Source organism: Toxotes jaculatrix, chromosome 7 (assembly GCF_017976425.1).
Source record: "Toxotes jaculatrix isolate fToxJac2 chromosome 7, fToxJac2.pri, whole genome shotgun sequence".
NCBI classification, from domain to species: Eukaryota; Metazoa; Chordata; class Actinopteri; family Toxotidae; genus Toxotes; species Toxotes jaculatrix.
This window is the reverse complement of record NC_054400.1, coordinates 10,726,491-10,749,296: the sequence shown is the minus strand read 5'-3', so window position 1 is coordinate 10,749,296 and position 22,806 is coordinate 10,726,491. Positions and strand designations below refer to the sequence as shown.

Here is a 22,806-nt window from a genome sequence, read left to right as displayed (position 1 = left end):
TGTTGTGTTGTAAATGGTAATTGCACCTCTGTCTCGCCAAGCCCACTTCATGCCCCGAGCGGGCTAAATGGAAGGATTGTGACAGCAAAACCGCTCATATACAGCAGGAGATCTTTAATATAGGCTACTGCAGACAGTTAGCTGTTCCTGGCACTGGGCTAAGGTGTTTTGCTATTACCACTTCATTAACACAGATCAAAATAGGATTGTGAAGCTGTTTTCCTTTTTTGGAAACATTTGTGGAATGTGTGAACAGATGGAGTTTGACACTTAAATTTGAGTTTGAGTTAAGCATACAGACCCTGACAGATTTGGCTTCATTATATTATATTATATTATATTCATTATATATGTATATATTAACTAATAGTTTTTTTCCCCCTAAAATTTATATAAACACACATTGAGTCAATTACCCTAGAAAGTTTGTTACTAAAAAAAATATCTTTTTATATATATATATAAATAGATTAAGCTTTACTTTCGGTGTTGCCTCTTAGGTTTAGCCATTCTCAACTCAACTGTGACACCACTTGTGTGACATGGAGCCAGATGGGGAGCTAAATCCTGACACTGACGACCTTCCACTCCGAGCCAATACTAACCACATACTTGTCAGACATTATGTGCTGGACCTGACTGTTCATTTTGAAAGGAAGGTCATCAGTGGTAGTGTTGTTCTGTTCCTGGAGCCTTGCTGTGGGGTGAGGACTAAGGCTGAGGATGACACTGGACCCGACGCTGGTGAAGGACCTGGCACTGTAGAGGCTGGAAGGAGTCAGGATGGGTTTCTGTGTGGATTTCAGGATGTGGATGCAATAGAGGATGGAACGCAAGGACTTGGGAAGACTCTGACAAAGATGGAGAAGAAGTTTGGTGCTAGAGAAAGAGAAGGAGATGAATTTCAGGCCCTCTCTCGGGTTGGGTCGCAGACTGCAGCTGAAACACACAATAATAATGCTTTACATTTGTGGGAAACCACCAGTGACGGTGATTTCACCTTAGTGTTGGACTGCTGTGACCTCGATGTGTCAAAGGTTGAAGAGGTGGATGTCACCTCTGTGTCAGCCATGTCTGGCCTCTCATCGGAGATCACATCTCAGGGGTCGGGGGTCAGTTCAGTGAATCCACAAGCAGCCTTTATTCAGAAACTCATCTCCTTGCCCTCCAGCCGATGGAGGCAGAAGCACCAGCTCTTTTTGCTCTGTAGCCGTGCCCCCGGAGCTGAGGATGGCAGCTCACTGCATTTTCACCGAGACCGATGGAGCCTGCAGGTGAGGAAGGAGGGGGCAGTGTCCCCTCAGGAGTTCCCTCGTGCTGTCAGGATCTGCTATGAGACGAGTCCAACAGGAGGCTCTGTGAGGTGGAGCAAAGACCAGGACAACAGGTTTGTCTCAGGGGGCAAATCATAAAAAAACATTCCATAAAACAGTGGTTTCATACTAAAAAGTATGAATAAGAAGGAGGACTCCTTCTTTAAACTAGTATTTTGAGCTTGCTATGTTAGAACAGAATAATACTGATTCATTAATTCACAAAAACATGCCTCAGGCTTTTATATTCTGTTCTGTGTGTGGATGCTTTTCGTGTATCTGTGTGTGTATATTTGGTGGATCCTTTGAGCATTGAAACGAGGGTTGTTTATAGTTTACCATTGTTTACCCTTCCAGGGTGTGTGTTTACACTGCCGGTTCTCCCATCAACAACCGAGCCCTCTTCCCTTGCCAGGAGCCGCCTGTTGCCATGTCAACATGGCAGGCAACAGTGCGGGCCCCCAGTGAGTGTGTGGTTTTGATGAGTGGGGAGGAGCAAGCTGTACCTATTGAGGACGGACACACACGTAAGCTGTCATGTCACAAACCTTTGGCCTTATTCTGTACGGCACACAGCACATTTTATGTCTATACCCCTGATTTGAAAATGTGGCTTATTGTTGATTGACTACTTGTTCTATAATGAAAGTGAAGTTTGCTGGCTTGTGAACAGGGGTGGGTACTGAACATTAATACTTTCTGAGTAAATGTTTCTGTAGTATCAAGTATTGAAAAGTCTTAAGCAGTGAAAGCTGGCTCTGAAGGCTTGGTAAGAAACATTTTTAATTTGAAATCAAAGCTTTTGCAAAGCTGCTTCTGTTAAGATTCTGACCACTGATGTATTTGAGACATTAAGAATAACAGCGTCATCTTTCTGTATCAGAGCCCTACTAAGCTACTGTAGCTTTTGTGTCCTATGAAGTTTTGGTGTGAGGGATATGCCACTCTCTACTGATTTGTTAGGGCAAAAACATGAAACATAAATGGCAGATGACCATGACATCTGACTGAATAGTGAAATGGAACAAACCAATCCAGTCCAAATCTTTTCTTCACTGCTCTTTCAAAGCTCTTTCATCTAAATTCCTCTCTACTTCCCACCTCAGGAAATTTTCATCCTTTCTCTCTTCCCCTTCTTCTACTCGCTGCAGGTTTCTCAGTCTGGAACTACTACGTCACTATGCCCATGCCTGCCTCCACCTTCACTTTGGCGGTGGGCCACTGGTGCCAAGTCACAGCAGAAATTCCCCCTGCACTGGAAAGAGGGGTGAGGGACGGGACAGACTGTATCAAGACTGCCAAATCTGGGGCTGGGTCTGGGGAACAGACTGAGGCAGAGCTTGTGTCTGGACTTGAAAGCTCCTCCACTGAAGGAGTAAAGGGCTCTCCACTCCAGACTGGCAGGTATTTTATTATTTTTCCTGTGTTCTTTTCTACTTGTAAGACCTCCTCCTCCCCAGTCTGCTATTAACCCAAGTCTGGCCCTTCAACATTCCATGGTGAAACTTTCCTTTTGCCATACCAAAAAAGGTGCAGGTGAAATTAGGGTGATGGATAGGGTGCAGCACTCAATCAGCTTTTTATGACAAGTACATTAAAGCTTTCACCATAGTACACTGGGTTCTATGCCCAGCAGAAATGATCTTTGGACACCAAAAAAGGCAAAGCTGACATAAATTTTATGGAGGTACAGGATGTAGAGCGCAGACTGGAACATTAGTAAAGGTTGGCTTATGGTGGGCAGGGCAGGGTTGGGCTGGGGTCTTCCTCTTCACTGGCCAACAGGTTGGAAGGTCTGCCAGTGGTTTCCAGTAATCGCCCTCCTCCCCTCGTGGTTTTCCTCCAGCAGCGGCCCAGCTGTAGCCTTCTGCAGGCCCCAGGAATCTCCTGCTACAAGGAGGGCCTTTATTTTCATTGAATGGCTGGAAGGAAACTTGGAACAGTTATGATGCTGAGGATGGAGTTAGTGCTGGTTATTGGATTTAAGAGTGAATGAGGTTGCATGTCAGCACCTAGATATTTTTTTGATTGCTGTGGTTTGCCTTTGTGACGTATATATTCCATATTTCCATTGCTTTAATTTCCATGCGTTAGCACTGAGAGACAGGACACATTGTGCCATATTTGGTTCGCCAACTCAAGAACTGTATATTCTCTCAGTAAGAAAATTCATTAAATCATTGTTATTAACCTTGGATTAAACTTTTCTTCCTCATTTTAATCTGCTACAGTGGAGACCAGACCACCTGCTTAGACTCTACATTCTCTTACGCTTCCCTTGAGGATGAGGGGCTCTCTGTAACTGATTATTCAAGCATGATGGATGACAGCGTCTCTTGTTCCCATGGCGACTACCCTTGCCGATTTACTGAGCGGTCGGCTAGGTCCCAGCGGGTGATTCCACACCGTGTGTTTGGCCCCGTCAGCTTGCTGCAGAAGGCCCAGGTGGAGTTTTAACAACAAACCACTGAGACTTGAGCTAATTATATTTTGTATGATTAGAAGAGACAGTTCGCATCAGTTAATGTTTATGCCTCTATGCCAGAGGTTTTCAACCACTATCTCCTGGCAGAATGATAAAAGTATGAGACTGTATTCTCATGAGGGCCACTTAAAACATTCCTCACACTCTAAACCGGAATTTCTAACTGGAATAGCACTGATAACTATTAAGTCAAAGGCTTTTGCTCATTCAATCAGTTCTGAGCTGCTTATGCCTCTTAGGTGAGTGCAGTTGACTTGGATTTCTTAGCACATAGAACCATCGTAGGCATACACTAGTATGTAGAGGAGCAAATACATAAGCTTCCGCACTATTCTACATCCTACCCATCTGAACCAGTACTCAGACATCTGTTTCTGCTAAAACTTGTAATTGCATAGATGCCTACTGTTTTGAGAAAGTTGTTGCTTTTCTTTTGTAGACAGGAGTCCTCAAACTGTTGCCTCGATGTTTGGCTGCAGCCCATGCCATTCTGGGGGTCCACCCGTTTCCCCGCCTTGATGTACTCATTGTTCCAGCAGGGTTCTCCAGTCTGGGCATGGCCAGGTAATGGCTCCTAAATATTTGTTACAATATTGGAGGTTCACGTTTTTTTTTTCAAGTCTGTTGTAAAACAACAGTCAGGTGCCAATATGAACAATACAACAGGTTTTGCTGGCTGTTGCCTCCCGTTAATACCAGCCTTTAAGGGATCTGTTCCCAAATCAATTTCAGTGTTCACTGTCCACCAGTCCAGTATTCACTCTAATTATTTTTAGCTCTGTTTTGGTCTCCACCAGCTCCTGAAGAAAATATCTGGCTTATATACGTATAATTAGGAGCTACATTTGTGTGCTTGCTGATTGGTACAATTACTTGCAAGACACAGCATCAAATATTTGCTACTACAAAGGTAAAGCCAGCACTTTTTCAATTTTTCGACTTTATCCTGCTGCTTCTGGTTTTTCAAATAAAATGTTTCTGGGTTGAATGATTAATGTTATACTTCACATTTCAAAATCCCCTTACTCTGTCTCAGTCTTCTTTGTGGACAACATTGGAATTCTTTACTGAATTAAAGAGTCCACCCATAACTCCCTCTAAACTCTATTCAATCACTTGTCATCCCTCCTTTTTACCCCCAACATAACTGCTTTCAACACTGGCCTGTGGGAGTGATCTTCTGACCTGCTAGGATAACCTTGGTGCTTATAAAAGGATGTGATGCTGCCGCTATTTAATTTTGTAACATTGAAGTAACACTGAAATACTCTAGCAGCACTAGATTGAATCCAGACAAAATGTAAACACATAAAAGTTGGCAGACAAAGGAATCTTCGGTCTCCTCACTAGGCCTCCACTTAAACCCTTTTTCCATACTCTGTCCCTGTCTTCTTTCATTGTCCCATCCTTAACCCTCTACTTTTCATGACATTTTCTATTCCCTCCCTTCCCTCAACCCCTTTCCAAAACTCACCACCTCTTTCTTCCTTCATCCCTTTTTCCATCTTAAAAAGCTTTCTTCCCTCATCCCCTTTTCTAAAACTTTATGCACACCACTCTTAACCTGTTCATTTTTTTATTTTACATTTTTGCCATGAAGTTGGTCCTCAGCCAAGTCTGTCAAATGTACACTGTATTTCAATGTCTCTTAAACATAACACAGTTCTTCCATCTCCTTTAATTCATTTTTCTTACCTACCTACCTAATAGAACCCAATACTCTAACCCCAAACCCAGACCCTCTTGATGAAAGAGGTGGGTAACCTCTTTTCTTGGCACAGCTTCACTGACCCAGTGAATAAGTCAACAGTCTGCTGTGTTATAGCTTTCAGAGGTCTCAGGTGGTCTGCAGGTTCTCTGCTCCACACTAGACCTCTATTTGTGTATTTATGTGTGTTTATGTGCAGTTTCAGTGGAGGTCTAGTGGCAGATGGGTGGGCACAAAGCCTCAGGATGACAGATTCACTGTAGTACGCACTATAGATAATTCTCCTCTATGTACTTCTTTGTTCCCTCTTCACCCTCCCAGTGTCCCCTTCTTTAGCTTCTTTCCCCTCTGCTCCCTTTCCATATTTATCCCCCTTTTTATTACCTTACTCTCCCGTTTTCTGTCATCCTTCTATCCTGAAAGTCAGCAGTGTTCTGCTTCTGCCACTTCTTCACCCTTCACTTTCCCCTATTTTCATCTCCTGACTTTCATTTTCTCTTTTTGCCCTGATAATATCCCTCAGTCTTCAAGCCGCCTGTGTTTGCCGTCCTTCTCTGTCCTCTCCATTGCTCTGTGAGGTCAATCACTCTTCACTTTGGCCTCTAGCATTCTACAGTAGTGATAGTTTCTCTGGAAATCAAGTTTTATATTTTCTCTGCAATATAGTACTTTCAGATGACATATCGTTTGCCTGTAGATATGACTGAAAGCCAGCCAGCAGCCATATGAATGAAGTTAAAATTGGAAATTGAAGCAAATCAATGTCTGGCCTTTTTTAAAATTGTGTTGATGAAGTAAACTGATTAGGGTGGTCAGTGAACGTTGTTCCAGTGTCTGCGGTCTGCAGCCACAGTCTCTCTTTCTCTATGTCTGCCTTTCTCCTCTCCCCCGACGGCCTCCCTGGAGAAAAGTTCCCCCAGACAGGATATGAGCTCATACCTGAATATGTATTCTGCCTAAATTTCTGACGTTGAATCCAAGAGTGGTCTCAGTCAGAGATATTTTGAAGCACAGAGGGCAACACGATGGTCGCAGTTTGGATTTAGTTCTCAACTTTGCATATTTATTAAAGCTACTTCACCCGAAGTACAGAGTGCTCTTTGATCTATGAACAATCTTGCCCCTCATCTTGTGAAATCTGTCTCCCTGCTGTATTTATTTTGAACAGACATCAAGTGCTAACACAGAGGCTGTTCTGCTGTGGTTGTTGCCTGACGGATATTTTCTTTCCCTTTCGAGGATAGCTCCCAGGCACTTATCCGTCTAGCCCGGGCTGCTGAGACTCCAGTTAGCGGCAGATGACAGAGAAGAGATTTAGGGCCTTCATTAAGCTTCAGACAGCAATTGCACTGTTTCCCTATAAAACTCTGCATGGTTCTCAACCCAGTGTCAACTCACTGCATCCTCCCCTCAATGCAGGTGGTTCATGCCCCCGCACTTAACCACGGGGTTGTGCCATAGGAAGGTGGGGAGGTCAACCAAAATGGAAGTGTAGATTGAGATGGAGATGAGAGAGAGATGAAGAGAGTAAAGGCGGGGTTCACGATAGGCCAGCGAACCCCCAGGATGTGGGAGAGGATGTGTGGATTATTCCCAGCAACAAAAGCCATTAGCCCCTGGAAAGACTTCAGAGACTGGCGCTATTTAATCTAGGGATTGGGAGGTATGTGGGCCCCAGTCATTGGGACCAAGCCAAGTGCAGTTTTTGTGCAGTGCCCCAGTGGAAACAGCAGGAGTTGAGGGGCTATAGGCCAGGGAGTGGTAGCAAAGGGGCATGAAACTGTTGTAGTGTGATACATAGAAGGGAGGGCAGAGGCGAAGCAGGGGAGGAATCACAGTGGCGTGAAGTTTTTCTGCTGAGATACGGGGAGGGAGGGCAGGAAACCGAAGATTAAGAAGTCAAGTAAGGGCAGGTCTGCATTCAAGGGCTGTGCCACGTACACTGTGCACAAGGCTTTCTGACGCATACACACACACAAACACAAAGGGTACTAGGCTTACGCAAACGTAGCTTCCAGGGCTTGAAGCCAGTCAGCAATTCACAGGATTTTGCATAACCAATTTTAGTTTATTTCCTCTGCCACTGAGCACATCACCCTGTTATACTTGAACATAATCCTTATGTTCTGCTTTGGTTTCAAGAGTTCTATCGCACTCCAAGTCATCAACACATGCATATTGTACATGGCAAACAGTATCTTCTCTTTTTGTCTATTTGTACATTTTCCTATTGTCCTCCTGTTTCTGTCTGTTCCTATGACAAACCAGGCACAGAGAGTGGAATGTAGAAGCACTGCTGTGTTAACCTCTCTCTATGCTATTAGTGAAACGTTTACTTCAAGGAGCTGACAAGGGAGTGTAAGAAAAATACAGTATGGTTAAACATTGATAGTGGAGTATGGATAAGGGATAAAGACATGCCTGGAATGGGAGAAAACAAAAAGTATCACAGGGCATCAGTGAGCACAGTTGGGGAATCCCTTAGTTACTTGTGTTTCCAGTCCATATAAAAATAGCTCATTGTCCCAAATGATCGAAGGACATGGGAATGTTGTAAATTGAAGCTGTAAATATAATGAATCTGCTTCAAGTTGCCATGGCCAGACTGTCCTGTTTTCTCAACATTAGTAATTAGTAATATCTATTTGTCTGCATCTGTGTGTGTATGTGTGCATTTGCATCTTTGTTTTTTTCAGCCTTACCTCATACTATTTTTTTTTCTTTTTTTATTTGGATGTGTAATCTCTTCATCGCATCTCAACCACGTCATCTGGTTCTGACTGGGAGTGACAGGAAGGGCACGGCATTTCCTCTCGCTCTTTGAAGCTGAGGTCTACGAGTCCCAAAGCGTTGGCTAAACTTGTAGGACTAATCAGAGAGCACTGTGTTTGCAGAGTGCCCAAATGAAGACATGTCTGACGGCCCAGAGAGAGCGGTGTTTTCCCTGCATTTTGTTGAGAAATGACACAAGTGTTGAAACAGGCCTTTTAGTAGTGTGGGTGATGTGGGTTTTGTTTTGCCTCACTGTGGACAGGCAGATTCCTGTGCTTGTATTTGTATGAATGCATGTATTGTTTAAATAATGGTGCAAGGATGTGTATTTAGTGCAATGGAATGACGTCAGGGGAATGCTACCCCGATCATTTGTTATTGCCTGTTACCAACTTTTTTCTCTGGAGGTGATTTTTTTTTTTTTTTTTTTTTTAAGTTGACATGTTTTTAACATTTGGGCTATTCCTAAGTTGTAGCTGTCTGCAGCTCTTTGTTGGTGTTGAGCTGTTTTTTTGTGATGGGAAGGGAGGTCCGTCCCACACCACTTGATGCAGGCTCTGATAAACCCACCCACATGCACACATCAAAATATCTGTCTCTCAGCACTTGTCATTGCACTTTTATTACCAGCTTCCTTGATTATCGCTGCTTTTATCACGCAGGAAAACACAAACACATTGCACAAATTGGCATCTTCAAAACATGTTTATTGCCAAAATAGTTTTTATACTACTCCAACTATACACTTAACTTTCCCTGATTACATTTCTCATTTTGTTTTATTCCTTTTACTCAAATCTCACCTCACACAGGACAGCTGCCTGAAGAAATGGGGAGAAAAGTCAAGCAGTTAAACTGCTAGTTCCACTTGCAGTATGGCCAAATTAGGCAGCCATATAACTGTCACAGGCACAAGGTAAAAAATATGACTGGTGTATACCTCTTGACCTCTCTAAGTGGCACTGGAGGATTTTCAGTCTGACTTCACTTGACTGCATTGTTTGTTTATGGGCTAGCAGGAAGCTGCATTGACCATTGGTCCCTGTTGGAAGGAAGTAGTGAGCTGCAGTGCCGGGGGGGAGTTAGTACCCCACAGGATAATATCCTGCTGCCCTGGAGCTCTTTAGTGTACCACCTGAGCTCTTTTTCATCTTTTATAGGCCCAGACCACTGGTTTTGTATGTTTTAACCCATTAGCTAAAAATCACATATTCTCCGTATTATTGCCAACCATTTCCCAAAGCAAACCACAAGTTTTTAGACTGATTTCCTACCTTATACAGAGACGCTGGGTCTCATTAATTTCAGTACGGTAGAAGCTGTTGTTACATTATATTATTCCCACATGGTAATACAGCTGCAAGAAAGAGTAGTTATTTCAGTCTTGCTTTCAAACAGCAACCATTTTAATTAAGAAACAACTGAATTCACACCATAGACTTCACAATGCAATGTTTTCTAATTGTTAGTCTTATCAACTTGTTTCTTTTGACAACAAAGCATATGAATTTCATGGCAGCTGACTCTAAGCTCTCAACCATGTACTAATAACATAAATTTATAATGAGGTGTCCACAATAATGAATTATAAGTTCGAAATTTCTGCTGGTTGATTTTCATGGCATATTAAAATGACTGGAATGGTTCCTTGGAATTCAGAAAAATAAATCTAAAAACTTGCACACTTTACAAAGTTGTCAGTAATAATGGGATGAATCATTCAAAACCAACAGCATTTAAAAGATAAAGCTGATCATTAAGGAAAGATCATTAACTTCTAGGAAAGCATTGCTGCTTGTTACCATCTTTAACTGTAAGTAAATGAAATATAACAACAGGCCACAAAATGCACATTAAAAAGATTAGATGTTAATCTTAAAAGTTTCCAACATCAGTCTCCATCTTTCGCCTGACTGGCCATGATTCCCCATCACTTTGCACCCTTACTGAATTGCACCTCCTGCCTCCTTGTTGACCTGTGCCGTTCCCTTTTTCTCTGTTCCTCCTTATACCATTTCTTTCCCAGTCCTCCCACTGCTTGTCCTTCCGTCTTCCCTCTGATGTCTCAGTGGATTTCTTGCCTTTCTGCTCTCCTCTACAGTTTGATCTGTGAAGTAACCCTAGAAGTGTGCGACACAGACTGCTCTTTCAGGAGGCAGTTAGGGAGTTGAGGATGGGGAGGGTGGGATGTAGGGGGTCAGATTTTTTGGCACAGGAGACAGCTGTTAATCAAATAGTCAAGGATGAGGTGCTTCTTTCTTCCCACCTTGAGTGGACCTCCCTTTCTTCTGTAGCCACACAAAAGAGCCTGGCAAGTTGAAAAGACAGCTCTGCATGCCTGCACCTGGACAGAAGGAGAGGGAGTGTCCTGTGGACACTTCTAAAGTGATTGCAAGTAGTTAAGATTTTTACGTGAGCTGTATTTCTTTTTCTCAACAGTTTCCCCTGTTCCTCTGCTTGCCTCCTGCTGACCAGACACGGGACAGCCCCAACCCAGCTAGTATGGCTGCTACTATCCATCTCTTTTTGCTTCCTTGTCTCTTTTTTTTGGTCAGAGCTTTCTCTGTGCTCTTAATGAAGATAGCAGGGTCCAGTTTACCAAGTGTTTTGTTATTGTAGGAACATTCCTTTCTAGTTATCTTGGGCCTCTCAACTTCCCTCCTCTATCTGCAGTATAGGTTTACCTGCTCTCCCATAGTACCTTCTCACAACTTTTAACTATTCCACTGCTTGACAGGAGAGGGTTATATATCTTGTAACCATGCAAGTATTTCTCCACAGGAATAATCAGAAAACAATTCATGATGGATTGCTAGGATGTATTATATCTATATATTATGTCTTTTTCAAGATGCCAAATATGCTGCAGTTGTAGTCAGTGGTTGGTGAGTGACGGTGTGTTGCTTTGAACTGCCCTCAGATGTGAACCTGCTGGATAGCACCACATTTAACAGTAAGCCAGACACACTATGCCATAACTCTGGATTAGAAGCTGTGGCAAGACAGGCCTGTCACTGCGCACCCATTCTACTAACTAATGGATGAGTCCATAGGACCCATTCTATGTTGAGATGGATGGGTCCATTGTATTGTGTAGGGGACGCTGCTGCTGCTCTTGGTGTGCATCCTGCGGCGTGTGTGTGGTAGTGCAGCCCAGAGGCTAGAGGGTAATTTCATTTCTCTGTGCAAAGCCAGACGGCTTAATGTCCATGGGACCTCTGCACTGAACCGGCCAAAATGAGACATTTGAAACAAAGTGCTGTGAAATGCTCAGTGGTAATGCTTCCGATGTCTGGGTTTGCTTTTAGCCTTGGGGAGGGAGCTGTGCTCCAAGCTGGTCTACCAGTTGCTTTCACAATAGGCTGTTTTTAGCCATGCTAGTGACGTGGCTCTGCAGATGACACTGTCGGTTTGTCAGTCCGTCTGTTGATTGTTCAATCCACCACTTTCCTGTCCAGACTGAACTATATTCTATACAACTACTAGTGGATGGATCACTGTGAAATTTTGTGCAGATATTAATAGGCATTGACAGGATGAATACCAATGACTCTGCTGATCTCCTGACTTCTTCTGTAGCACACCAGTGGGCCAGAGATTTATCCTTTTTTTAACATCATTGAGATGGATTGGCACAAAATTGTGTGAATGTTTAGACATTCATGGTTCTCAGATAATGAATCCTAAAGTATATGGGATCCCCTTTTTCTCTTGTGCCACCATGAGGTTGACATTTGTGTCTTTGAGAGAAATATCTCAACAACTATTGGATGAACTACCATGAAATTTGGTAAACACTTTCATGTCCTACTATCCCTTCTTGTCTTCTGCATGCATCATCCATTATCTAAGCCTTCTTAATGGATGAAGCTAGTAATATTTTATATTTTCCATATTGTCAACAAATCTCATGAAAACACAAAAACCAGCAATGAATTAATCGTACTAACTAGTTGTTGTCTGTGTAGACAAAGCCCCTCTGTGCCATAGAGCTTCAGTGTTGTCCAGAAACTATTAAAACACATCAGTGAGGCAAACTGCTGGGTGACATTTTCCTTCACTATGATGAACATGAACACTATTTTTTATTTTCAGTCAGTCCCATATACACAGTCTTGCTTGCCACCATCAATACCTAATCTGCCACTGTAAACAGTCCCTAGCAAATGTGTTTACTCCTGTTTGAGCAACATTTTGATAAGAATGGCAATGCCCAGCTGTTTAGGAAATTATTTTGCCCATTTCAAAAATGAAAAGTATATATCATGAATCATTTTTAAAGATTTACTTTTTCAGTAGTGACCAGTGGCCTTAGGGCAGAGAACCCCAAATAGATTTTTTGCATTGGTCTTTTCATGGAATTTGTTGACAATAAGCTCAATATAGTGGCTTACTAGACATGTTGTTTGGGCTGCAGTCCTCCACGTGTGTTAACACCTGTTGAACACCTGTTGATTGTTCTTGTACCTTGTTAGAAAAGTGATGATCACTGGATGTATTTTTTCCTAGTGTTTATCTGTTGTGGTATTGTGCAAGTGGTTTGTTGCGAAAGTATTTACATCAAATACCTTTAACCCACATTCTATCTATCAACTGCAGGGTTTTGTCTGACAGGCAGGCAGCCCAGCCAGGTGGCAGCCTGAAACCTCTGTAGAGGAGACAGCTCTGCTCACTGGCTAATTTCACTTCGATCGCACCTTCATCCATCTTTCCATTCTGTCAAACACTTCTTATATAGCCTCACAGTACCGAGCAGTCTCACTTTCCATCTCCTCATTGTCTCATTCTCTCACGTTACATAAGAGAGAAAAAAATTAGTCTATTTATTATCCTACGGACAAGAAAATGTCTCAAATTATAATCCTGTGAAATGGATTTGTCCTGTCTTTTTCATTGAGGCAGTAGTAGAAGTCAGAAGAAGGTTTGAGTTTTGTGTGATGATTGATGGGGTTTGCATGTAAATAGCTACAACAATACAGGAATGTGGGTTATGTCAGATGAATGTCATGTCGACACCTCCCTTAGGCTGATTGACAGTGGCTTGTTGTAGCCAGATTAACTCATACTGCTCTGCATTAGTGCTCTTTAAAGCATTGTCTACGCCCTTCGTAATAATCCCATTAAATTGTATTGTATTAAGTCAGTACAGCACCACAAAACTTTGATATACGACCTTGATTGTGATATTTTGTATCTTTGGGTAGGTACGTGTGTACGTTTAGATGTCATCCATTGCTTGTTCAGATGTCCTGTTGGAAATATCAGTTTTTCCTGTGGTGTCATTCACAGAGATTTCTTGCTGTTTGGTCTCTACATCGGCAGCAATCCTGCATTCAACCAAGAAAGAAAGCTTACTCTATCAAGAAGTGTCCGTACTGTTTTAAATCTGTGCTCCAGCATCCTGCACAAAAACACGCACACACTCAAGAACATTCTTCTGGAATGACATCAGTTTTTGGACCCTGTACTAAACAAGGAACAAACTGCACTGTGGATTGTTTTACTGTTAAGAGAGGATGGATCAGACATCTGTTATCACTTCCCAGCTGATATGAATTCAAAGTGGATTTGCTGAAAATATGTGTGTGTGTGTGTGTGTGTGCGTGTGTGTGTGTGTGTGTGTGTGTGTGTGTGTGTGTGTGTGTGTGTGTGTGTGTGTGTGTGTGTGTGTGTGTGTGTGTGTGTGGATTTGCATGTCTGTGCCTGTGAATTTCTGCTGGTTTATGTGGGTGTTATGTTTTTCCTGCACCTTAAGCAAGCATTGCATCTTCGTGTATATCTCTGTGTATGTAGACAAGCATTCTTGACCTGATCAGGTTGTGACCCTCATGGATCCCATCAGTGTGATACAAACTTGACCTGCTTAAAGCCAGGTATCTGTGTATGCATGAATGGGTTTTTAAGTGTGAGCACTTGACAACACCAAGAAACTACAGTCTAACCTTGAAACAATGCCACTTATTTCTCATGTGCCGGCACTACAAAGCCTTATTTTCTCCAGACCCGAGCAGCAGTGTCGCCTCCTTGTTCCTGATGACCTCTGATATCTTTTCTGCTATTTATTTTCAGGCTCTGATGCGATGCAGTGTATGTGGGTGGGGCGGCTCTCCGGGGGCCCCAGTCAGGCCCCTGTTCATGTGATCAGGCCCTACATGGAGTGGCATTTGGCCTGGCCCTATGGGGCCCCGTCTGGGAGCAGAGAGCTGATCTGCAGCCAGCCTGGAATGCCAGACATTTGAAGTCAGACTTGTTAAAAAAGAACGAAGGGTGGTAGGAGTTTGGTCAAATAGGCCCCTGTGTCTAAAATAGCCCACAGACTCTGTCCGAGAGGGAGGGAAAGGAGACAAAGCTTCCCGTAAGCTGACATTAGGAAAGGCCAGCCTTCCAACCTTTGCTTGAATAGAAGAGACAAAATTGTGCTTTGTGTGCTTGTTGTCTTTCATGTGGCTTCTGTCCATCTTGTTACCTGTCTGTCATTGTGTCTTAAAAGTGTTTGTTTATATATCTCTGTATGGGTATGCAGTTATGTGCAAAATGTGTGAAATTTCACAAGCGATGCTGTAACAGCGTCTTGTGTCACAGTGGTTCAGCAGTTCAACAGTTATCACTCCAGGGAGTTGACACTACACTTAAGGAAAGAGCAAAACTCATCTCACAGTGACAGACGGGAGGATGCTCTCTCTCCCTTCCTCTTCTCTTCTGGTTTTCACTGTCTCTCCATAAATATCCATCACATTATCTTTCCATTCACTCTCTAAGTTCCTTTTTCTCTCTGTTCTCATATGTTTTCCAATCGTTCTCTGTTTTGTTGGATTTTATCTCTTCTTTACTTTGTTTCCCGTTCTCACTCTCCCATTTACACATACAGTACACACTCAGCTCTCATCATCTTTTTCCTCATCCCTCTGTCTCGTGGGGCTGTTTTACTGGTGTCCCAGCTATGAGCTGAGCTGGGCTGGGGATGTCAATTACAGGACTATGATAGGGCTCCTGCTGCATTATGCATGGAAGTGTCCCACTGGGGAGAAAATGGCCTACAGCCAGGAACGATGGATGGAGGGATGGAGGGATGAATAATGGATGGAGAGATGGAGGAGCGAAACACTACTGCAATCTGTGTCTCACCAAATTGAAGACTTGCCCTGGCTCACACCTCTGAAACTCAGGGCCAAGTCACCCTTGGTGACTCAGAGTCGCGAGGTTGTCGTGTGAGAAAGCACAGGAGGGCTTTAATCAGTATTTCATTTTGTGCGTTAAGACCCAGTGGGCCACCACCACCAGAAAGGTCACCTAAGGTCTTTCGTCTGTTATTCTATATGCAGACAGCCTCTCATCGTGATCTTTTTTTTTATCGCCTTCTGGATGTGAAACACTCTTTGTAAGCCTTAAATATAAGAATGTAGAGTGTTTGCCTGCAAGTGTTTGTGTGCAAATCATTGTCCACACATTTTCTCTCATTTCCTGTGTGATAGCACTGCTTGTGAGTGTTCACCTGCAGGTGTATGCACACACACAGTGTTTGTGCATAGCTTTCTCCAAGCCTTAAGATATCCCACATGAAGGCAATCAAGAACAAGGAATATAACTCATATTAGAGACTAAAATCTATGTTTGGCATCTAATTAAGTCACAGAAATTGTAATTCCATCTTCCTCATTCTTTAATGCATTTTTTAGAAGAACATGACTAAGTGGAGAAGAGTAGAGAGCAAATCTTTATTACACCCAAAGGGTAATTTGTTGCACAGCTACTGAAGCAATTAGTCAATTAAAAACAAACAGAAATCAAACAGAGATAGCAGACATCAAAAGCACACAAGACACAGCACCAACAAATATGAATTCATTTTTATGTTCTGAAGGTGTCAGTGGCCAAGTTCAAATCAAACATCCCATCATTAAATATCAAATAACAACAAGTAATGAGCAGTTATCAGAAAATGATTAGTTTTACTCTGAAAAGTCAGTAACACAAGAAAAAGGGGAACTGTTGAAAGTGAGGGCATGTTTGGACCTTTATTTGTTTATGAGTCACATTTTAATTCTAATTAGCAAAATTTGGAATTCCGAAGCACATTGTTCAATAAAGACAGTATTTGCTTAGAATTTAATGTCAGCATTGAAAATGTAGATTGTTAATCCAATACAAACTTTCATCCTAACAGTACACTTTACATTCAGATCTATGTAGTGGAGATGAAAGGTGAATACTCATATGCGGATGCTGCATATGCATGATTGTGTGTGAACGTCGTCTCATGCCTGTATCCCTGACAGGTCCCTGATGTCAACTAATGTCAGTCAGTGTATCAGTGAACGTGAAAGATGCTGTTGTTATTCATCCCCACCATGGTGGGATGACACTATTTGTCACTGTAGTGATGGATTCCGCCTCCCTCAGAGGAGCATGTGCAAGTGCCGTCTCTGAAAGGCTGTCTTTGTGTTTCACACTCACTCACTCACACATGCACACAGATGCACACAAACGCACTGCTGGAACTGACAACAAAGGCGTGCTTATCCAATTGTGGGGGAATAAGATTAGGCTACAAAGAAACTCATAAGGCTAATGTTAGCATCTCCTGCTCCAGTGAGAGCCTTTGTTTGTGTAATCAGGAAAAACATAGGATTAGGTTTGAGATGCTGTCTCAGAAACGATGCCCATAAGACCCTATTGTATGATGTTGACATGTTCCTAAATAACAGAAGGCGATGGCCTGCCTTCGATCTGATAAAACAATCCTCAGGGAAATAAAGTGTAGTTGGGTTGTTCAGATATCCAATTTTGTTTTCCTCCAAAACAGACTGTCTGCCAGACCTGGCCTGACCTATGTCTTTACTCACTGTTTTCCTTTATAATTGGCTTAGCTTGTCGCCCTAATTAGGTTATGGCAAGGACAGAATATAACTCTTCTGTCATCTGATGTTTTAAGATGCTAATCTTTCCTCGATGAGAGCAGCTCATTTTACAGCTTACTATAATTCATCAATGGCACCAGTATGTGGGCTTACTGTAGCTGTGGGAGTAAACTGTCAATCCAACAGGTAAATTGTAGCTGCTGTGTCTCAGCAGTTGGAAGTACTTCCAACTTTTTAGAGGAAAACACTGAATGGTGTAATTTGTCATTACCTGAAGTGAAAAAAAAGGATATAATGATGATAAGATTAAATGGAACAGAGATAAATACATTTCTTCTGTACTGTTAACATATTTGTCACAGTCATAAGGTGATGTGACCATCTGAAGAAATCATTTCTAGTAGGGAGCTTCAGTTTGCCATTAATTCTCCCACCAATGTCAGGTCAATAGTGGTTGAGACGCTTAAGATCTAGAGAGTGTGAAAGGAACTCCAGACAATCCTGTGTTGTTATATGGGCCAGGAGAGAGAGAGACGATTCATTTGCACCTCTGTGACCCCTCTCCCATTCTTCTGTTGAAGAACAGCCTGCCTCTCACGCACAGTCGGGCCTAAGCCCCTCAGGGCAACCAGAGCCAGTTATGTAAGAAAAAAGTAAAGAATGCTCCAGAAAAGTCTTCAGCCATGACCTTGGCTTTGACAGAGCAGTCAGATTGGTCCTGTTGCACCAGCTCCTGTCTCATGATTAAAAGTCACATGTGCAGTATGCCTGTGTCAATGTGAAGCTGAGAGTCAGGAGCATGGACATTTCATACAGTTGCTCTATAAAATCAGTAATACTGAAACTGCAAGATGGTTCAAAATGGCAAATATGCCATGCTGGTCTTTGGTCAGGCGGTTTGCCACTTTGGTCCAGACTTGGTCCAGAGTTTCTCTACAACTATTTAGTGTGTTACCATGAAATTTGGCACAGCCATTCATTATGTATCCAGCTGGCCTCTGTGATTCCCTGACTGAAGAGCGCCCTAATGTTCCCCTCAGAACGAATTTTAGTAATTTTTGTGGTCCTGTAACTTTTTGTCCAACATCAGATCAAGTTCGTAATATGGCCAATACTAAACACCTGCAAAACTAATGACATTCCAATCATCCTCAGCTGTACTTTGTGTATTGTGATGATTAGCAAATGTTAAAACCTGCTAAAAAAAACTGTAATCAACATGGTAAAGGTTACACCTTCTTAACTTCATCATTTAGTGCAAAGCACTGAAAGTAGAGCCTCACTGAGCCACCAGCGTTGCTGTAGACTGCTATTCTTCATATTCTAGTATCTGAGTGTGGTGTGGTGCTGTGCCAGTCCCATTTCAACAGCTCAGTGTTCACTGCTGGCAGGCATTGTGCATTGAAGAAAAACTTTCCAAAGCCTTGTCAAACCTAAAATTTACTACCTTAATTGAGAAGAAAGGAAAAGTTGAGGGAGAGAACCAGAGTGGTAATTTAGAGGGTTTTTTTAAAAAAAAAAAACAGATATCAAAAATGGACATTAAGGGAAACCATTATCTATATTCTGTACAATAGTATTTACCAGCTGAACATTTGCTAACAATTTCCCCTCCAGTTTTGGTTGGCTCGGGGCTTTGATAGTGTTCTTATTGGCTAAAAAGTTTAATGAGGCTTTTGAATTGTTGTTTTATCTCTCTGTACAAGCAGAAATAGCTTCTTATCTTTGGTATCACAAAGCACTGTACAAATTTTTATGTATTTTAGTATTTAGATGTTATACAAATATTATCTGTTTACAAGAGTACATAAAGGCAAACACCAGTTCCTGTATTTACTTACACTTCAGATGCACATAATCTAAAAATTTATCATAACCATGACCATACATTTAATTTCCTTGTGGCATTTAAGTTGATTACCCAATAAATCCGTCATGGATACATAATAATTAAAGACACTTATAATTTTCTAAATATAGTCATATGTCAGACTTTGTTGCCAGTACTTTTCTTTCCATCTCCATAAAGATCTTGAAAGGGTAAGGATTTGGTTTATGATTATCTTTTCTTGTAAAAAATCATGACACTTTCTAAACCCTCATTAAACCTAAAATTTGCGGCATAGCCTTGAAGCTGCGTTTAGAAGCAAACTGAAGGAGTCGGAGTGGGAGCTATAAAGCCACCCTGACTTGATAAATCTAAAACAATTACACAACACCTCTTGAAAGCGCAAGTCTTATTTAATTCATTTTACTGGGTTGACAATTTTATTCCAGGGAACATAATGTTTTTTCTTGATGTTTGTAGTTAGGTTTGGCAAGAATACTTGATGAGTAAGCTGCCCTTTGCTAAACACAATGTAGAAGATGAAGAAAGGGATGGGCAGTAAGTGACTCCCATACTCATTAGTAGGCACATGTGTTGGTTCGTCTTACTTGGCGTGCTTGGGCTAAATTTTCTATAATCATAGGTGTGGAACGTTACCTCACAAACTTTTTGATCTATTTGAAGGGTGGCACAGTATGCCTTCATCTCTCTTTGGTTTTTATTTCTTCTTAACCAATGATTTTGTTTTTCTCACAGCTACCTCCTTTGTTTCCTCTGCACTTCTATTTCTCTTACTTCCTGAATCTCCTTGATTGTAAAAACATTTTTATTCACCGATCTTCTAATATTTTCCCCTTTTTATCCCTCACTTACTTCTCACTACTTTCCTCTCTTTTATATTCGACTATATCCCCCTTGTTCATCCTTTCTGTCTGTCATTTGTCTTCCCCAGCCCCCATATAATTTTCCTGTCCCAGAGTGTGCTGTATCCTGGGACTTCTGGTTCTGGAGAGAACAGCCTGTCTCTGTGTGGGTCCAGGATATGCCATGAGATTGCCCACTCCTGGTTCGGCCTGGTCATTGGAGCCAGAGACTGGACTGAGGAATGGATCAGCGAAGGCTTTGCCACCTACCTGGAGGACATCATCTGGGCCCAAGCACAACAAGTACAGTACAATTGCTGTCTATTGATCGTTGTATTACAGCTATTTTATGAAAGTTAGTTAAAGTTGGCCTTTTTTGGGCCAAAAAGTTTTTCTCCCTAGAAATGGAAATCGCTCCATTATCACTGAGATAATATTTGTTTACGCAGTTAATTTCTTCCTTGTCATTTTCAAGACATAGTACTATATAGTATGACCTAGCACCTTCATAAAATTAATATAATAGCTCGAGGAAACTCAAGTTGAGATTCCAACCTTCCATTTCCAAAACCTTTATGCCAGGATTTCCAAATGTTACTACTGTGGTTGGAGAGTAGAGTTGGCTATTACATTACTGTAGTAAAACCATACATCAAGCACGCAAGGAACCAGTTTATAAAAACACCAATTCAAGTCCCAGTGCAGAAAAGGACAAACAAGAACCAAAAGCTGTCTGAAAGGTCAGAAGAGTTGGCCAAACAAAATAAAAGGGTAAAGAAGTTCCAGGGCCAACCACAAAATAAACCATTCAACCCAAACCTCCTAAGTTACTAAAGCAGAAAAGAACTGAGCTGAAGCACACAAGAGTGGTAAAAAAAAAAAAAACTTCTGCCATCTACTCCTAAAAAAAGTCAAACATTTTTGCATTTAAAAAAAAGGAGATCATACTGTAGATCAAAGAAAAAAAATTATCTGCCAGTTGGGAGGTTGTGAACTTTGCACCGCTCCAGATATCCTTCTAATGCCTGAGCCAGGAGAGGATATGTAGCCTGGTAATTAAGGATACGTGAAAAAAAAAAGATAAACAACAGAACAAAGGAAGAGGGTAAAGCATTGGTATGGTTCTATTGCTTGCAACACTAATTTCAGTTCTGATCCGAGAGTTGATGTGCATACAGATCTAATCCTCTTACTTTCTTTCCCACACCATCTAGAGTTACGCAAATGTTTTTCTTGCATCTGTGCAGTTTAATCATGTCACCTTTATGTTATAACCTTGGATATGAATAAATAGATTCAAGCAGACCCGTTGTTGCTGTCAAAATCAGTAAGTGACATAGTGGTCAGTGTGGCTTTTATCATGATAGTAGTGTTACATTTAATCTATCTCTTTCGGTTTTTGCTAATTTGAAATTTATTTATTTTTTCCTCCTCTGATTTCTTGAGCTCTGCCTTAACCCTTTCCTTTACATCCTTTTAATGGTCCACATTTCTCCCTCCAGCTCTCCTTACAAGAAACAACAGAACAATCTGACCTGAAGGCACTGCTGAGGTGGAGACGACTCTCTGATGAGTTGCAGAACTCAGAGGAGGAACTTCAGATCCTGAGGTGTGAGTCTCTCATTGGTCCAGCCTCTGCCTATTTTATCTATCTTTCCATTGTTGTCACTATGGGATAAAGAGCTTTTTTAGGTGAGCATGGTCAAAATGCTCACCTGTGTGAGCATAAAATCACATTTCTATGGTGTTAGTGCTTAACATACTCTTAATCACTTATTATTTTTAAGACAAGCACCTCTTAGGTGATTTGTGTGCCTTAGTGGCCTCAGTTGCAGGCATCCATTTTGTCCTGATCAGTTTTCACAGATTTTTTTAATAATCTGCCCTGTTAACTATGCATTACAAGCACTGCTACTCAAAGTTGCTGTCATTGACTTTATACAAAAAAATACAGTCTCTTGTTTCAAATTTATTGATTCAAGGCAGTCATTCATAATTGCCACACTTTCAGTTTTCAGTGACACACCTGGAACATTACTGTACAAAATGCTGAGCCACCAAGTTGGGTGACTAATAGCTTTTTGAAAAAGCTGACGCTGAACCAGTATTTACACTACAAAAAGTTTGCATTTTTCCTAATTAATTTCCGGTAGTACTTTTTCTGGGTTATAGTATGACCAGTTTTTTTTGTTAATGTTTGCACGTGCCGACACACACGTGAGCGTAAGGTATATACATTCCTGGGGTACAGGTGTGGCAGGTGTGGCAACAAAGTATATCCAGGTGTACTGTACTGTCATGTCTGAAAAAAAGAGCTGTGCAAATGAGCACAGCGAGCACGGACAAACACACAAACTTTTCATCTGATGCTGACAATGTGGGACCCACACCCTGTTTGTTTTATCCAGGGTGGAAGCACAGTGTCATCAGAGGATTATAGGTGTAAACGCCAGCCAGGAGTTAACTCTTTAATGGTGACAGTGCTAACACCTTTTAGTGTTATGCATTTCATATTGTATCTCTCCCTCTGAATAAAAAAGCCTCTTCACTGGAGATGACACTTGTAGCACAGCGCACTATTGACATTCATGCTTGTAAGAGGCCGTACAGAGCGTAACAGCAAATCAATGTGGAATTGATTTCATGGCACTTCTGCTTGGCACTAACTTCTAACTATGTCACTCCACTAATAATGTGTTGTTATCAAACAATTGAAAGACTTATGAATTAATAGTACTTAGAATTAAAATCAATTCAGCACAAGGTGTGTTAGTGAGGTACCAGTGATAATGGTTATACTCATTTGTTACTGTCTACATGAGTTTAAAGGGTTTCAGTGCTTTGAGGGAAACTGTGTTTGGAAACATGTTACACTTTACATGCAGAAATGCTGATAATGTCCAGTATGTGTCGTAAATGATACATTTTCACATGGCAGGCTTTAACTGCGTCTACTGTGACAAAGAATATATCCTGAAA

At 41.7% G+C, this 22,806-nt stretch overlaps 1 protein-coding gene across 3 annotated transcripts in view; it reads left to right on the top strand.

The window, feature by feature from the left end:
- The first annotated feature begins 536 nt into the window (after nucleotides 1–536).
- The window catches only part of LOC121185005 (aminopeptidase O (putative)), a 69,592-nt gene continuing 47,322 nt past the window's right edge, over nucleotides 537–22,806 (top strand). For all 3 annotated transcript variants that reach the window (XR_005894327.1, XM_041042956.1, XM_041042957.1), the window contains exons 1-7: nucleotides 537–1,387; nucleotides 1,671–1,840; nucleotides 2,465–2,717; nucleotides 3,545–3,758; nucleotides 4,238–4,362; nucleotides 19,917–20,130; nucleotides 21,330–21,436. Coding sequence is in view for 2 of the 3 variants with exons in the window: in XM_041042956.1 (XP_040898890.1) it covers nucleotides 543–1,387; nucleotides 1,671–1,840; nucleotides 2,465–2,717; nucleotides 3,545–3,758; nucleotides 4,238–4,362; nucleotides 19,917–20,130; nucleotides 21,330–21,436 (1,928 nt within the window). In the remaining variant the exon portion in view is untranslated. The remainder of the gene's footprint in view (nucleotides 1,388–1,670; nucleotides 1,841–2,464; nucleotides 2,718–3,544; nucleotides 3,759–4,237; nucleotides 4,363–19,916; nucleotides 20,131–21,329; nucleotides 21,437–22,806) is intronic.